Source organism: Marmota flaviventris, chromosome 13, assembly GCF_047511675.1.
Source record: "Marmota flaviventris isolate mMarFla1 chromosome 13, mMarFla1.hap1, whole genome shotgun sequence".
In the NCBI taxonomy this organism is placed as follows: domain Eukaryota; kingdom Metazoa; phylum Chordata; class Mammalia; order Rodentia; family Sciuridae; genus Marmota; species Marmota flaviventris.
In genome coordinates, this window is record NC_092510.1 from 27,184,154 (window position 1) to 27,203,041 (window position 18,888).

At 37.7% G+C, this 18,888-nt stretch overlaps 1 protein-coding gene across 1 annotated transcript in view; it reads left to right on the forward strand.

Annotated features, from left to right (window-relative positions):
• LOC114105010 (guanine nucleotide-binding protein G(q) subunit alpha) overlaps positions 1 to 6,529 on the forward strand; it is a 286,367-nt gene extending 279,838 nt beyond the window's left edge. The window contains exon 7 of the mRNA XM_027951350.2: positions 1,223 to 6,529. Within this exon, the coding sequence (XP_027807151.1) occupies positions 1,223 to 1,413 (191 nt within the window). The 3' untranslated portion in view covers positions 1,414 to 6,529. The remainder of the gene's footprint in view (positions 1 to 1,222) is intronic.
• Positions 6,530 to 18,888: the final 12,359 nt, after the last annotated feature.

Below are 18,888 nucleotides of genomic sequence, written 5' to 3' on the forward strand. Positions count from 1 at the left end.
ATATATACCTACAAGTAGAATTTCTAGATCATAAGGGAATTTTATCCTCAGCTTTTTAAGAACCACCGAACTATTTTCAACAGTGGCTACACCATTGTACATGCACACCACTAGTGCTCAAATGTACAAACTTCTCTTTACCAATAGTTAGTTTTCACCTTTTAAAAATTATAGCCATTCTAGTAGATGGGAAAGGGATCTTGTGATTTCCTGAGATGAATGACAGTTGAGCATTTTTTCATGTATTTATTGATCATTTACATACCCTCTTTTGAAGAAATGTCTATTCAAGTCTTTTGCCCATTTTTTCATCAGGTTGCCTTTCTGTTGAAATGTAACAGTTCTTTATGTTTTCTGGGTGCTAAATTCTTATCACAGATATGATTTGCATATATTTTCTCCTATTTTCTAGGTTGTCTTTTCCTTAATAATGTCCTTTGATACACAAATGCTTTTAATTTTGATGAAGTCCAGTTTTAATCTATTTTTTGTTGCCTCTGTTTTGGTATCATATTTCAGTCCATTGCACAATTATTTGTGTAAGTTTCTATCTTGCTAATATAACACAATTCTTATTCAAAGTATCTACAACAATGCTTGGTCCACAAGAGAGGCCAGAAAAATGTAATAAAGTTCAAACCAATTTTTTACTCGTTACACATGATGAACTGAATGCTGTGTAAGTGTAGTGTGCTCGGAAACCCCAGAAGTCTATATGAGTGTGACTGCAGAGTACTGTTGAAGATGGACCTGACCATAAGAAGCAGGTGTTCTTTCCTGAGATTTAAATCTGAAGAATGTCAGATAATCCATGGTACTGGGTCTTTAGGGGACAGAGTGAGGAGAGAGTCGGAGGCAGCTTTATTGTATGTGCACCTATGTATAGTTGATTCAGTGGAACAGAAGTAAGCAATCACTGTCCTGAAGAGCCTGTGGTTCCCTATCAACTAGAGAATCAGAGAGAAAAATAAACTTAGCTTGGACTTCAAGTCATCCTCTGTCCGCATCTGTCCACATTTTATGGTGGGAAGGAAGGTGGATGCATAGACAGACAGGCAAGTGACATAACAGTAGATTGCACACAGTAGTGGTCAGGAACATGATTATAACAGATCACATCTGCAGTGTGGATTAGTCCTCATTGGCAATTACACAATAAATATTTATTGAATGAATTAATGGATCAGCTAACAAACTATCCCTCTCCTCCCTTGACCAACAGGACCCCAGAGAGATGCACAAGCAGCTCGAGAATTCATCCTGAAGATGTTCGTGGACCTGAACCCAGACAGTGACAAAATTATCTACTCCCACTTCACGTGTGCCACAGACACCGAGAACATCCGCTTTGTCTTTGCCGCCGTCAAGGACACCATCCTCCAGTTGAACCTGAAGGAGTACAATCTGGTCTAATCGTGCCTCCCAGAAACCTGCCCTTCCCTTCCCTGGTGGGCTATTGAAGATATACAAGAGGGACTGTATTTCTGTGGAAAACAATTTGCATAATACTAATTTATTGCCGTCCTGGACTCTGTGTGAGTGTGTCCACAGAGTTTATAGTAAATATTATGATTTTATTTAAACTATTCAGAGGAAAAAACAGAGGATGCTGAAGTACAGTCCCAGCACATTTCCTCTCTATCTTTTTTTTAGGCAAAACCTTGTGACTCAATGTATTTTAAATTCTCAGTCATGCACTCACAAAGAGTCGTTTCTCTATTTCTCTCTCTTACTCTCTTTCTTTTCTATTGAGCAAAACAAAGCTGATTTCCCTTTTTCCTAATCCATACATCCCTCCTGATTTTTTTTTTCCCCAGGTTACAATGGCCTTTATCCTAGTTCTATTCTTGGTCAAGTTTTTCTTTTGAATGATGGTCAGGACAATGTCATTCGATTTAAGCCATCCTACATCAGCTTAACCTAACACTTTGTAGTTTTTGCTGAAGGATTATATGTATTACTACTATGGTTTTCAATGTATTGCTCTGGATACACATCTAGTGTTTCTTTTTTGATATATAGTCTCGTCTTACTGGACTGGGACAATGGATGCCCATCAAACAGTTAAGCGTCATTTCTTTGAATTTTGACCTTCAGGCATAGTTCATGATTGCTCAGAGAAATGCACAGAAGTTGGAGGCATGGGCAAAGACACATAGAAGGAGTCCTTTCTTTTGAAATCCATGTGCCATTGTCCTTTCTCCCTTCCTTGCTGAATGCCCTGCCCCTGACTCCCCCGCCTCCACCCTTTCTTTAAATCACAGATGCCAAAAAACATGCCAACAGACACTACATTGCCCCAATGGCTGCTACCCAGAGCCTTTTCATAGGTTATTTTTTGTTTTTGTTTCTTGGTTCCAACTTTTTTTAATTTTTTCTTTTGCGATTGGGCCACAATTTTTCAGTGACTTTTTTTTATTATGGGTATGTGTTGCCAAAACTGGCTTTTTGTAAAGCAAAACAAATTAAGACCTTACAAAATAAAAGCCAGTGTCTTAAAGAGAGTAAGACTGTGAAGCTGAAGATGACTGGCTGAGAAAGAACCTACCAGTTGCCAAATAATCGGTAACTGTAAATCTGATGCTCATGGTCCATTCTTTTCTTTGCCCTTCAGATCACATGGTTTAGTGTCCAGTCCCACGTTGAGTGCCCCAGATCGGCACTGTAGAAAAGTCTCCTGTGTGGTTTATCATGAAATCTGCTCGTGTCTTGTTTATTGTAAGCCAGTTTTACTCGCTCTTATGTCCTTTAAGTTCAAGTAAGTCTGCCAAGAATGTTGGTTGATAGTATTATCCTGACACCTTTAATTTGCAAAAAAAAAAAAAAAGTGACTGCTGGTTTATCTCCTTCAGGATCTTCTTGAACTGGTAACTGATTGAGTTGAACTTAAGGAAGTTTTGTGGACTTAAAAGTAACCTCTCAGTGTTCCATTGAACATGTATCTCTGTAACTGAACCTCCTAGGAGAGATGTTTGGAATTCTACATGTGCAATTTTTCAACACATGCAAAAAATACAGCACATGTATCATGAACTTCTGACAAGCAGCCTAAGTTGAGATGTGATTTAAGAAAGAAATCATGATTGTTTTAAAGCTGCTGAGAAGTTAGCATGAGGCCATGACTCTAGTCTCAGTACTATTGGGCACTAGTCTAAACATTCATATAAATCACTTTTTTGAATAACAAAGGGGAGGGAGAAAATTAACAGCTTTTGAGTACCAAAGTTACTGAATAGTAATGAAATGTTCTTATTCTTAATTCTCCCAGCCTCAAACAACACAGGTTACTTTTTTTTTTCTTTACTCAGAAAGCACCTGTAATTTAATTAACAGACTGCCTGTAGGTATAGTGCAATTACGAATGCTCTAATCGTTGTACATACATGTCTCTTGATATTGCAGCATCCATACTGGCTTTGTAATCATTAATTTTTTTGGCAGATTGAATGTGCTGTATTGATATGTATCTATGTAATTGTATTGTATGTCTTATAGCTAATTCACATTTTGAATAATGTTATTTTATTTACTTTTTTAAGAGAGGAGAATGTAAATTTGTCAGTTTATTTCTGACTAGGGATATTTTTTTCCATTTAGAAAACAAGAAAAAAACAAAAACCTTACTATCGTACAGAGCGGTACTAGCATCGTGCTGTATAAAATCATTTGCACATTCCTGAGTAGAGGTATACTGATTCTAAGACCCAAAGGTAATTTCATAGCAAAATACATAAAATCAGTCGGAGCTTTTATACAAACATGGAAACCAACTTTGTAGAACTTTTGCCATTTGATCTAGGATTGGAATATGAGCTTTTATACAATTCATATTCTTATTTGGCAAATGCACAGTTTAGTATTACCTCTCTGATGGCCTTTATTAGAGAAAGGCAGTTTTAGAAGCTATTGTGATCCACTAAGGAAACGTTTTAACAGCTAGAGACCACTGCTTGCCTGAAAGGGCGATCTTAAATTTGGTGCAGCAAAAAATAAAACAAAAAAATACAAAAATAAAAACAAAAAAAATGTAAACAGCAACATTTGATGGCCTACAGTGTGTATAGAGAAAACCTCATCACAAGATCATAAGTGTTACAGTTTTAGGGAATCAAGATATTCTATTTAATAGAGCTCTAGTAGATGTAGTTGATTAAACCTGATCTCAAAGCTCGAAGAAGCTGAGCAAAACAGGGAAAGATTGTTATATTTGTCTTTATGAAGTTGGGATGGAATTTGCTATGCAGAATTGAGGTTTGTGGCTTTGCTGCTTATCTTGGGGTGCATGACAGGATCCCTTCTTTTGAGAAGGGAAATAATTGATCACCCTAGCTGCAGTGAGGCATAGAAACCTAATTGTATCCACACTAGTCAATCGAAGCTACAGGATTTTTTGTTGATATTGTTTCTTTGGGGTTTTATTGAAGGGGCGAGGGGCGGGAAGGGATTCTTTTCAGTTTTGTATAAAAACAAAGTTTACTCATGCTTTCTATTCTATTGTGATTGCTCTAAGCGTGTGCCACTGGACTCCTGTTGTTGATGCTCTAGGTAATGGAGGCTTGTGGCGAGTTTTATGGTGACTTGGGCATGTCTTATTCAAAAACAAAACACAAAACACAGAAACCTTTCTTCAGCATACCAAGGCAAGCAGCCATTTCATGACTCACGTAACACATTGCAGTGTACCAGTTTACAGATAATTTTTCCTTTTTTTAAATTTTTTTATTTTTGTTTCTGCTTGATGCGGCAGTTGCAACCCACAGAGAATTCCTTATTTGTAAATTGGAGGTTTTTACTATGCCTTACAGAGCTTAAATTCAGAAGTTTGTGCCTCGAATCTGAAACAAAGGGAAATAACACACTTATTTAAAAGTCAGTAAATCCCCTAGAAGTTATCGGGGTTTTTTTCTTTCTTAACATTTCCATGTAAAGAGCTCTGTTGAATGTCATGAATAGATGGCGGAGGAAAGAAAAATCTTAGGAACCTGCACTTGTTATTCACTAGCAGATGACATCTACAGAAGGTATTTGAAGAACACCAGAAACTTTCTTTTTCTTTTTCCTTTTTTTTGTCTTTTTTTAAATGAGATCAACTACCAGGCCTGATATTTTAAAAAGGTAATTCAGCTAAAGGGCAATTTACTTTTTTGTACTTCAGACTATCTTGATTGTCAAGGTGTACGAACTGTAATTTTAAAATTTATACTGCCACATGATTGTAAATTTTAGTTGTCTTAAGTTAGGAATTGGTGGAAAGCTATTTATGCTGGATTTGGGTCAAAATGACTTATCTGCAAAAAAATAAAAATAAAAAATAATAATGGGAAGAAAGGGCTGCATAATAAGATACTGCAAGACTCAAATATTGGTTGGAAATTCCCCTCAGATTACCCTCAATTTCCCTTTGTTTTCACTTTCTCAAGAAGAACGAATGAAATGAAATATAGCAGAATGTTAACCCATATAAAAATAAAGCGTACCCAAATATTGTAATGCATATTGCTGCTCTTCTTAAAAATCAATGAGGGTCTTAAACCACTTAATTGGCAATTAATAACATCTCAAATTCATGAAAATAAGGTGTGCTTGGTATACATTCATATTTTCTTCCAAAGAGATATCTTTGGTTAGAAACACACAAAATCAAAACTAAGAATATCATATGTTTAACTATCTCTACATATTTCCAGCATATGTAGCGTTAATAGATCTGTCCTGGTACCTGTGTCTTGGGGATTTCGTTTTAGTTCCATCAAGTTAGGAAAAGAAATGGCTTAGTTGTATATGATTAGCTAGATGTTTTTGGAGCCAGACACCTGCTGTTTAGTAGTTAACTTAGTACAGTCTAAACTTGTCATTTGTTTTCCTCACAGAGTAACCATTTCCTGCTCTCTTCCCTACTACCACTGCCCTTTCAATAACACTCTTGCCTCTAGAATCATATGTTCCAAGTATGCATACACACCTAGCACATAGTAGGTGCTCAAATATTAATTTCCTCCTTACCTTTCTTACCTACCATGTAGCCTCCATTTCCCCCATATGATTCCAACCCAAGCTCTTGGGTAAAATTGGATTTTACTTGGATAAAGAATTCTGACTTTGGTAGAAGTTTTTGGTAGACAGAAAATAATAACAGGGAGGAAGGTATTATTCTTCAGTAGAATATTTTTAGGTTTAGGAAAGAAAGATGGAAAATTACTGTGTAACTTTGTCCAGGTGACTTGGATTGAAACACATGTTTTTTGTGGATTTCTTTTCCTCAAAGAACTCTCTAAATGCAACTTCTTGCTGGATTCCTCACCCATCACGTTGGAACCCCTGACTAGACCATGTATTTAGGGAGTTTTGTCAGAAAACATTTTTAACTTACAGTATTTAAAAGAATCATATTTACTGTTCTTAAAATGTCATTCAATGCATGTATTGTCTATTGTTTGGGGATGGGAACTAGTTTTGCAAAAACACCTAATGTTGTATAATAATGCCCCAATGATCTTGCTGGTTAAAAATACAGTATTTTTGGCCATAATTTTGTACTACAGTATTCTTCATTCTTGAGTTTTGCTTCCCTTGAAGTTGCCTAAGTGCCTCTCAGAACATTTTTATTTTAAGGAGTTTGGAATACATCTTTGCTTCCTTAAGATGCTTTATGGTATACATGCATTTTCCAAAGTAGGCAGGTTTCATGGTTGCTACCCCCCAACCCCTGTGCACGCACACATACAGCCTTTACCCATCCGTGTTCAATCAGAAATGTTACTCTCTTGTAGTGGAGAGAAAATAAAATATAAATAAATATTTATATATATATATATATATAGAGAGAGAGAGAGAGAGAGAGAATTTATCAACTTTGCTCTTTTAGGAAAACTTGCCATGATTCAGATTATAATCAACTGCTTAAAAATGTAAGTAGTTGTTTAGTATAGACATACAAAGAGCCACCTGTGTGCAACTTGAGGTAGCCTTTTGATTAATTTAAAAAAAAAAAAAATGCTGCCAGCAGTTCCCTTGGTTTTCTAGAGGTAGATGCTTAGCTTTAGAGTTTTCCTCATTTGAATGCTGGTGTTGGATGCCATGTGGGAACAAGACCCAACACAGGTATCCTTTATGTCTTTGACTTCCATAAACACACATCTAGGAGTCTGAGGTCTGTCAAAACCCAGCTTCTTTTCCTCTAGGAATTGTATGAACTAGAGGGTATAGTGGCAAGTGTGTTTCTAGAAAATAGGTACTTATGTGGGGACTTAAACCCACAGCAAAAGCAAAGCCTCTCCTGCTACTTGTGTTGAAGGCTTTCCAAGCACCAACCCAGCCCTTGCTTATGAAATGGGTTTTTGTCAAGTCCTCTTCCGTGCAAATGCTTTAGAGAGGAGTACCACTTTTTGTTTAAAAGCCTTTCTTGCATGTTTCAGAAACTATTTCTGATAGATGGTGTCCCAGGCTGTCTTACTGTTAAATGGTGTGACTGAGGACTGTCATTTAGGACAGTCATGGAGTGATTAGTTCCCAAGGCCTGTCTGCTAAGGAACTGGGATGCCAAGCTCACACCAGTGCTCTCCCTCCATGGCTCTCTGACATGGGGTTGAACCCTCTAGGATCAAGGTCTGTCCATATCATCATCTTTAAGACCCTTGGAGGTGAGAGTGGACGGGACACAACCTCACTGAACATCATGGTATTAACTTTACCTTTGACTCTTATAGCAAGGCCATCAGATTGTTTTCTGTTCCTATTTTTGTAGGAACAATAGAAAGAATTTTAACTCACTGGAAAGCTTCTCATTCCTGCTCTTCCTCTTTTCTGCCTTCTCCCGTTTCTTTCTTAGGTTGTGATATCCTCCAGGCTGCCTCTTGAGGAACCAGGTAAGCCACATAAAAATAGTGTGGAACAAAAGAACAAAAGTATGATACAACCAGTAATGTGTGCAGGGCAACTTTGGATGACAAATTGGCCAGTTTCTTGCATTTTTGTTGTTTAATTTTGAGTCATTAGCATACTTGTCTGTTTCTCCATCTTTAAAACTTCATCGACATGTGATCAGGGTTGGAGAGTAGAAGGTAGTGGTTAAGGGTGAGTTTCTGCCTGGTTCAATGTGTCTTAAGTTACCTATGCATTATCATCATTTCATCATTCATGACTAATTACACTGTGGCTCCATCCCAAGGAACTAAATGTTCCATCCCAAGGAACTAAATGCAATCCATTTTAAGGTATCCCTATAGATCCTTGCAAAACAAGGCCCTGGTTATAAAATGTAGGCCTCTTTAAAACCCAAGGTACCTAGGGAGTACTGAGAAGATTCTTTTTCCCTTTGAATTCTCATGCTCAAGATTATTGAAATTTGATCTGTGTTGATTTTCTGTCTTCCTGTTTTCCTCAAGAGTGCAAAGGCCAGAGTATTCTTCTGCCCCATAAGCCTGAGGATAAAATAGGGCAAACTACCCTCCTTAATTAAGAAGGCAATCACACCTGAACCATGTTAACAAGGAAATGTCAGGCAGGGCTCCCCAGTGGCATGTCCTGGGAGAGACAGCATTGGAAGAGGTATCTCTACCTCAGAGAACTGGGCCTGTGCTATAGAGATGGATGGTTTAAAGAGCATTTGTGACTTTCAGTCTATCCCCAGTTTACTTGTATGATAGATCTTTGAAGTGTCTTTAGAAATGAGTGGACCAAGAAAAAAACAGACAAAAAACATTTGGCAAACCCTAGACATCTCCTATGGGGCCTCCACACTATAACAGTGGCCATTGCTTCCAATGACGGTGTGTGTCTGCACTGGGGTAAACTTCACCCAGGAGGGCATGCTTGTTAGGAATCCCAGCACCACACAACAACCTACAGTCCAACTCAAGGCACCAGCCCAGGCACATGTGAGGTGCAGGGACCACATCAGAGGTTGGAGCATCAATAGTTATTGTCTGGGACTAGAGTTACCTTGGCATAAGGGGTCTGCCTTCTTTTTGTGGATTATAAAAGTCCTGCTCCAGTGATACCCTGGTAAATACTTAACAGTGGGTGGGAGGGGGATTGCAAGGTTGTGGTGATGATTTGTAGTGCACTGTGTTCAGATTTCCAATGTGTAAATTTTTCTGCCGTGCTCAAGTTTAAGCCACCAATGGGATGGAGACAAATGTTAGCTAACAGCTGGCTTTCTCATACCACTCCAACATGCCACTTTCTGTAAACCTGAAAGATGTCAGCAGGCCAGGCATATGTGGATTGTTACATCTTGAACAAATGCATCCTTTCCCTATGGCTTGGAGCTGATTACCAAAAAACAAACTGCTACCCTATTCAGGTTGGTCTCAGACAATGGCTAGCTATGCCAGAAATGTGAAATATTTCGTTTCTCAAAAGGAATGGCAAGAATGGATGGCTGGGTACTTGAAGTGAGGATGCAGAAGCAATTTGGACCTCAGATTGACTCCATGGGTGGAGTGGGAGATCTAGACATCTTAACAGCTTAATTGTTGCTGTACAAAAAGGAAAGGCCCATACAAATATTTATGTCATTTGGAAGTGATTACTCTCAAATCTATTTTAAAACATAATCTCTATGTGAATATACATGTAGACTCTAAACATGATTTGATCTTGGCATGTACACAGTTTTACATGTGCATGTACACATGAATGTTCATGGATTTCCTTATCCATGTGATTATTATAAGAATTTTAGTTCACAGACAATATCTTCACTTTAACATGACTAAGATAGAAAGGGATCATAAAATTTACTGCTAACATTTTATTTTTTAAATATTCTTTTTTCTTACCAGTCTCCCCTAAGAAAGAACAACTGATAACATCAAATTTAAATTTAAAAAATGAGGACAGCATAACTAAGCTGGGGCCTCAAAATCTCTTAGAGGATGTAGAGTCTTCAGCAGAGGCAGGGAGGAAGAGTTTCAGAAAAGGTGCAGAAGGTGGATGGAATCTGTTTCCCCTAAGGCCAGGCCTGCAGGTTTTAGGTGCACAATCACTACAGTTATTGTCATTTCCATTGTTGAAATCAAGTCTTCTTTGTGTAGATTACTTACTTTGCACTAAGGATGGTGAGGTCCCAGAACCAGGCACATGCCATATGCAAATTCTTTTATAGAACCATAAATGCAAATATGCAGTTATGGACTATGCTCTTGAGTATTAGTCTCAAAACTGCTGAGGGTCCCCACCCTCCCACATCTTTTGATCCACACGGGAGGTCATTCTAGTCAATTCTCCTTTGGGTCAGAGGCTACCTGCATCCTTCTAACATTCTCTGACCATAGACTAGAAACTGACACCTGAGGAGTGATTCTCAACCAGTAAGCAGCAGGAGTTAATGGATACACACTCCATCCAGCCTCTTGGTCTACAGTGGGATTGAGACTCATTCTGCACAGTCTGTCGGAGGATCCTCAGTTGCTGATGATAGATCCTGTTCATTAATGGATCCTTTATTGACATCTCTTTCTCTGTGTCACTTCCATCCTCTCTGTTCTTTCTGACATCTTTTCTTAAATAAACTTGCCACAAAATCTTTTACACAGCATCTACTTTAAGGGAATCTCAACTAAAGACATTAAGAATCAAAAGATGGCTTTCATGTGTGGGGAAGCAACTCGTCAGGGTTCATGGGGTGATGACCTGGTCATACCTAAGGCTACATAACACTGCCTGGAGTGCACTTCTGACATGACTGAGGTCCAAGATTTAACACCTGCACCCCTGGTGTTAAATGAATTTGCCACAAAATTCCACAATGGGATGCATATTTATATCTGACCATGATGATCATGAAAAAAAAAATGTTTCTAGAAGCTAGTACTAAAGCATTTTTAAGAGATAATAATTATTTTTTTTCTTTTGTCTTGCAGAAGTGTTATTTGAACAGGGTCATAGCTAGAGTTCTTATTTCAGTGTACAGACAGTTCAGTGCACTGCTTCTAATACAAGTCATAAAACTTGAACACAGTGAATATAGTACACTCAATAGAAAAAATTGCAGTTTCAAAGCTAAGTAAACATAAAACAATTAGCAAGGTCCTCATAACTGTCTATTATACCTAGATATGAAGATAAAAAGACAAAGGGACTCTGATTTTAAAAAAATAATAATAGCCTTTCTGATAAGGAGAAATTCTGGGATGTGAATATTATCTCAAGCTGTGTTATAAAGGAGTGGCTTACAGATCCTACAGAATCAGCTCTACCAACATGTTAACAGCTGAATTCAGCTCAGGGCAAATTTCCATCATCCAAACCTGGAGAATACAGAGGGAAAAAAAATTCCAACTTCTGATCATGTAAGAACCAGTTTTTAAGAGGAAACCAATAATCTAGAAGTGTGCATTCTTCAGTCCATAGAAGTATCCAGGTTTATCAAATAAATGCATGGCAAAGGCAAGACAAATCAAAAGCTAGTGGGATCTCACAAAGACTCTGCTGAGACCCACAGCTGCATCTTACCCAGCCACAGCACAAATGGATGAGGACAAATGTCCAGAAGTGCTGGGTGTGATAACATCAGGTGACGCTAACATAGGTGACACTACAGAATCCACCTCAATACCTGCCTGCCTCTGGGACTGACATCCTACCATTGTTTGCACAATAATTATTCTGAATTGTTGAATCAAAGTGATCTAGGTATTTCAGCCTTTTTTCCCTTCTCTGTGGAATTCTCTATTCTCCATTCCTATTCCTCCACTCGCCCATACCAGGCTTAGGCTTCTGGTTGAGCCCCCCCACATCAGGCCTGCCAGAGGTTTCAGGCCAGCTGCCTCTTTGGGACACCAAGGCACTTTAGTCAAATTGCTCTGGGCAGAGGATGATGCTGACAATAGAGGCAGGAAGGAAAGAATGTTCATCTGAGAATTGGCACATATGGTGACATTTGATTATTGGGAGAAAATCAGAGAAGAGAACATGTATTTAAAACAATTACAAAAGTAGGGATGTGGGCTGGGGCTATAGCTCAGTGGTAAAGCACTTGACTCGCATGTGTGATGCACTGGGTTTGATCCTCAGCACCACATAAAAATAAATAAAAATGCTGTATGTTCATCTACAACTAAAAAAAATTAAAGTAGGGATGTTATCTATGCTACATTCTGAGTTAGCTTCCTTTTTTTTTTCGGGGGGGGGACTTCTTGGGCCAGGGGTATGGATCAGTCAGTGGTAGAGTGCTTGCCTAGCACATGTGAGACACTGGGTTCAATCCTCAGCACCACATAAAAATAAATAAAGTAAAGGTATTGTGTCCATCTATAACTAAAAAAAGTTTAAAGCTTCCTGAACTTTTGATGATTACTATAGGTGTATCCTTAGGAACAAGAAATTAAGAAAATTGTTTCAGAGTTGGATGGAACAGGACTTTAGAAACTAGAAGGAGAGGAACTCTATTCCATATAAAAACTAATATGCCACTATTTTACTAGAACTAACATCAGAATATATTATTCTAAAATATGCTGGAATATACAGAAATTGTATTTAACTGAGTGCTTTATCACTAAGTCCTTGAACTAGATGATGAAGGAATGAGTCTTTGAGTGGGAGCTACATGCCTATATATTGTGAGATGGTCCACAGCTAAATAAAACTGTATTCAAAATCAAATGCTGCTATTTTTCAGAAAGCACCATCAGGATTTCAAACTATTTAATAAGACTGATTTTTCTTTACCCAAATACTTTTGCTAAGCGTAATTCTAAAAAGAGAAAGAAGATATTTCCAAAAAAGAAATAACAAAATCCACTGATGGCTTAATGTATTTGAGGGATTCAAAGACTCTGTTTAAAAGAACACATGCCAATGTTTGGGAACTTTAGGTGTATCTCATGTAAATTTGGGAGGGAAAATTAAGGGTAAATCATCTGTTTTCATGGAATTCTCCACCAAATATATATATATATATCTCAAAATCGACTTTTCCCTTTCCAATTATCCACCTACCTCTATGTTCCAATTTGTCAAGATTGTCAGACCAGATAAAAAGTAATACCCCTGACATGCTGTTTACACAAAACGCTATAAATATAAATATGCAGATATGATGAAAGTGAAGACATCTGGTTTCTGGTGTGGCATGCAAGGAGCTTGAAGTTAGCACTCTGCCTAAGACAGGTAGAAGCCTAAACAAACAGAAAAGTCAACAACTCCTGAGTCTGTCAGAAAAGGGAGGTCACAAGAGGCCACTGCTGCCCCTGCACTCCCCCCGCTAAATTGGACAAACAGACAAGCAACAAGGGACAAGAAGAGAATCAAGTTACCAGAGCAAAAACCACCCGAGTTAGGTTCAGGTTGGAAAACTCGGAACATATGATGGATGGGTAGAGGATCATTGTGGACAGTCTGAGTTTAAAATTCAAGAGGAGGGGCCCACAATTGTGTGATTTTTATCTCTCATATTTTCACAGTCAAGTTCAGAGAAGAAGCCCCACTGGCTTTGGGCAGGAGTGGGGAGAAAGCAGTCATTTTGATATACATCAGAACCATTTGTACTTCCTACAATGTCTCCATGAAATTATCATCCATGAGCCTACTGGAGTTTTATCTGAGCCTAATCATCACAGGGAAAGGGAAATACCCAATTCCAGGAGTCTTAGATGAACAAATACTGGGAAATGTGTTACCAGTTACTTTCCTTGTGAAAAATGTACACTGACTCCTGCTCTCCTGCAAATGCAAGAGGATATGTGATAGGACAGTTGTCTTCCAAAGATGCCCATATCCTAATCCCTAGAAACTATTACAGTAGGGAATTAAGGTTGCTGATCAGTGACCTTAAAATAGTGAGATTATTCTAAATTATCCAGGTAAGCCCAATGTAATAACAAAGGTCCTTAAAAGTGGAAGTGAGAAGCAGAGAAAGAATCAGTGTTAGAGTGATGTGAGAACTCAGCTGGCCACTGCTGGCTTTGAAGATAGAAGGGACTATGAGAAGGAATGCCAACAGCCTCTAGCCACTGGGAAAGGCAAGGAAATGAACTTCCCTCTAGATCCTCCAGAAAGGAATGCAGCCCTGCCTACACCTTAATTTTAACGCAGTGAAGCCTATGTCAAACCTATCACCAGAATTGTAAGATAGTAGATTTGCATTGTTTCAAGACAAGTTTGTACTTATTTGTTACAGCAGCTATAAGAAGCTAGTACAGAGTCAGAAAACCTATTCAGATTAGTGTGGTTGTCTACAGTATGAAAATACCAACCTGTGAGACTCTTCTCAGAACAGAGATGATGTTAATCAATCAATGAATTATGTCCCATGGCCAAGTATCTCTTAGAACATTCCAGATAACTCTTCATGAAACATCTTGCTATAGGAGCTATTTTATTAAGGAATTGAATTTTATCAAAATGAAAAAATTGTACATCAAAGGACATTAAGAAAATAAAACAACAACCTACAGAATAGGAGAAAATATTTACAAATCATATATGTGATAAGGATTTAGCATCTAGAATATATCAATAATCCTATAACTTACATTTCAGAAAAATTAAGTCATACTTCTCAGCATTCTTTGCCTCTCCTCTTGGTCCCAACTATGATATTTTTTCAGTTAGACATTCCTTCCAGCTGAAAGCTGACAAGCAGAAATGGCATTGAGATTTCTCCTGAGTGCCTTACCAAGAAGTCTCCTTCTCCCTCATAGTCCAGCTGGTCTGGTGTTCAGCTGGTAGCTTTTCCAAGATTTGGTTATTCCATACTTGAAGGCACTTGGCATAGTGGGAGAACTTTTGAGAGTAGGGGTTGTGTCTTAGCCTGAATCCTCTCAGATGTAGTCATGTTGGTAAATAGCTCATAACTTCCAAAAGCAGAAGCTGGAAGTCATAAAATGATGTGGACAGCAAACCATGCAAAGCACACTCTTTAAGTGCCTGTGAGTGATGATGAAACCAAATGGACCCAGTGTACACTGACTCCTGCTCTCAGCTAAACCTGCATGCTACTTTTTTAAACCCATTCCTTCCTGATAACAATTAGTTAATAAAATAAAACTCATGTAGATAGAAGAATTAATGCCTTCCTTTTGGGGGCATATTGTTTTTACCCTGTTTTGCCTCTTGAAATTTAGTCATCTTGAATACAGATTTGAAACACTTTCTTCCTTAACTATTTTCCTAACTGACACAGGCCAAAATCTAGCTCTTTGGGAGGAAAATCTGAATGTGGACATCAACTTGTTCTGAATTTCTCCAGATTCCTATTGAGCAGAAAGTTAGATTTTATTATTGCACATTTTGCATTAAACACCTGATCAAAATATACACTCAAATACAACTTCCCAAACCAGGATGGATCTAGGGAGCATATAGAGGTGAGGGCAAGCATTAGAGGAGTCAAAGGCATACTTACTTTGGTGGCAAAAGTTCACTGTTCATCGGAACTTCTAACCTCTTTTCTAATGGAAGTTAGCCTCCATGAACAAAGAACCCATGACGATTGGGAATCTAGGGCAGGGACTACAAAGAGCATTGGGAAATTAAAACTGAATATAGATGTTTATTTCCGGTCCAAAACAAATCTATTCCTATATTTGTCTCACCTAGATTGTATCTCCAAAGGTATGGGTCTATCTTCATGTGAATACAAATTTAAGAATATTAAATGAATTTGTGGTTCAAATTTCTTTTTATAACCAATTCTTCTGCATTTAGAAAATTTGGGGGATCATTGTGCTGTCTCTACTCCACTGATACCAGAATAGACCCTCTGGGGTAAACAATGAAGAGCATGTTCCATTTTTATCTGCCGTATACAACTGCTGATATAAATCCCTCATATGGACTTAATTCATGATGCACAGGGAAGAATTGCATCTCTGGCAAACTCAGCCATATAAATATAGTATTAAATTTGAAATAAAAATAGATCTCTGGAGCCTAAAGAAAAAATCATGAAAGATATCCATTAAAGCTTGGGTTCTTGATCATGTAGACTCTTACTCTATATACCATGCTATGAGCATGGGTAAGAAGTTCAGCTGCAGCTACGTGGCCCAGGGTGGATTCCTGGGCTCTACTTCTAATTAAACAGTCATTTGGAGTAAGGTTTTTGTTTGTTTTTTTTTTAAGAGAGAAGTGGGAGAGAGAGAGAGAGAGAATTTTTTTTAATATTTATTTTTTAGTTTTCGGCAGACACAACATCTTTGTTTATATGTGGTGCTAAGGATTGAACCGGGCCGCACGCATGCCAGGCGAGCACGCTACCGCTTGAGCCACATCCCCAGCCCTGGAGTAAGTTATATATAAACTCTTTAAACCTCTAATGAACTGTAAAATGAGGATGGTAATCATGCTGACATCTTAATGTTGCTATACAAATTAAATAAGATATGACAAATCAGGTGTTCAGTATAGTGTCTGACCCATGATAATTACTTGATTTATATTTTCAGTTATTATATAGTTCACAAAAAAATGAAGAAGGAAAATTATAAAATAACTAACAAACTACAGCAGACTGGAACATATATCACAGGCAAAACATCTCTACCCACCTTAGTAATCCAGTGATGATTGATGTAACTGATGTATTGGAGCAACACTTAGCTTTCATGAGAACAATACAAGGTCATCAAGAAAAACAGACAATCCTCAAGACATCTTTTTTAAGATAGTAAAGAAGTTAGAGATTTTTTTTCAATGTATTGGTTTTGGGTTTTGCTTGTTTTAGGTTTTGTTTTTGTTTTGCTTGTTTGTTTTTTATTTTGGGTCATGCTAGGGATTGAACTCAGGGGCACTCCACCACTGAGCCACATCCCTAGACCTATTTTGTATTTTATTTAGAGACAGCGTCTCATTGAGTTGCTTAGTTCCTTGCTTTTGCTGAGACTGGCTTTGAACTTGAGATCCTCGTGCCTCAGCCTCCAGAGCTGCTGGGATTATAAACATGCACCATGGTGACCAGCTCAATGTATTGGGTTTTTTTGTTTGTTTTTTGTTTTTTTGGGTTTTGGGGTTTTTAAAAATATTTTTTAGTTGTTGATGGACCTTTATTTATTTTTTTATTTATTTGTATGTGGTGCTGAGAATCAAACCCAGTGCCCCATGCATGCTAGGCAAGCACGCCACCACTGAGCCACAACCCCAGGCCATCAATGTATTGTTTTTATCATCAAAAAATAGGGGCCAGGTCTGTGGCTCAGTGGTAGAGTGCTCACCTAGCATGCACGAAGCACTGGTTTTGATCCTCAGCACCACATAAATGTAAAATAAAGATTGTGTCCACCTAAAAGTAAAAAATAAATATAAGAAAATAAATAAACCCAAATATAGTAAAAAAAAAAAAGTACTTGAAATTTGGTTTTAAATTGGACATCTGCATCTGGGAAGGTGGAATATGTATTCTTTTCCTCATTCCTATCACCAAATGCAACTAAAATCCCTGGACATCATATGTAAATTGAACATAAGAAACTTAAAGTAGAAAGAAGACATACTGCTAGACTTAAGGATTTGAGAAGTGATACATGATGAATTCCATATTTTTTTTCTGCATATATCCCAAACTTGGAGCAGAAGAAATCAATGCAGGAAAACCAATAGGTACAGACAAAAAAGTCTCCAACAGAAAGAAGTTGCCTCTCTAAAGTACAAAGATATAGGCAGCCTAGCAGGACAGAAAGCTATTTGACAATTAGCACTCTAATTTGGCCAAACACCACAGACAGATTGTAGTTTTATAAATCAATTATACTTCTATATACTATACTCTCCCTTCTATGTCAGCAAATGTCAATTGGGGAGCCCAGAATTCCACCCTCATGAGGCTGTGATAAGGCACTCCAATGCCTCTGCTAAAGCATCAGAGAAGCCAAATGGGGAGCCAGGACTCTCATCCTCACTGGCTGGTAATAATCCCTCTCTAACCTTTATTATGGTTTCTGTGGAAAGCATACAGAAAGCCTGGACTTCCAACCCCACTCAACAATAGTAAAATACCTCTCCTCTACTTCCTGGGTGTTATAGAAGAAGCATACTGGGGATTCAGAACTTTCATTGTTGTCCAGTGGTAATGAGGCCATCCCCATAATAGGGTCTATGATGACCATATGGAGAGCCATCACTCCCATGTTACCCAGCAGTAAGGAGGAGTGCCTATCCTTAGCATAGGACCAGTAGATAAGCTAGGAATACGGTGATACCTCCTTGCTGGAGTGGTGTCAGACCCTGCTAAAATAAAAGGTTTAGATAAAATTTTGAAGTTTTATAACAATACAAAATGTCCAGATTTCACTTGCAACTCACCACATCATTCTAAGAACCAAAATGATCTCAAAGTAGATTAAAAATGACAGTTATTAGATGCCAACACAAAGATAATAGAGATATTATAATTATCTGACAATTTTAAAGTCTAAAAAATGAAAATGCTCCAATGAGAAATTGCAAAAATGCTTGAAATAAGTGAAACAATTTCAAATCTCAGTAAAGAAAGAAAGTCTTAGGAAAGGAATACCAAATACATAGCACAAATAAAAATTTTACAACCTAAAACTACACAAATGGAAACAAAAATGAAGCAAGCAGAATAAAAAATAGAATGAAGCCTGGAGGTAGAACTTAATGAACCTACTTATTAGCTCTAGGAGTTGTGTTTGTGTTCATGTGTGTGCTGGCAATCAAACTCAGAGCTTGCATATACTAAGCATGTGCTGTATCACTGACCTATACCTCCAGGCTGCATTCTGTTCTTCATTCTACTTATTTCATATTTGGTTCAATTATTGTAGTTTTATAAATCAATTATACTTCTATATACTAGCAGTGAACATCCAAATTTAAAATGCACAACCATTTGTAGTTGAGAGAGAGATACTTTAAATCTAAAAAAGATGTGTGTCGAACTTGTATACTGAAAATTACAAAATGCTAACAAAATAAGCAACA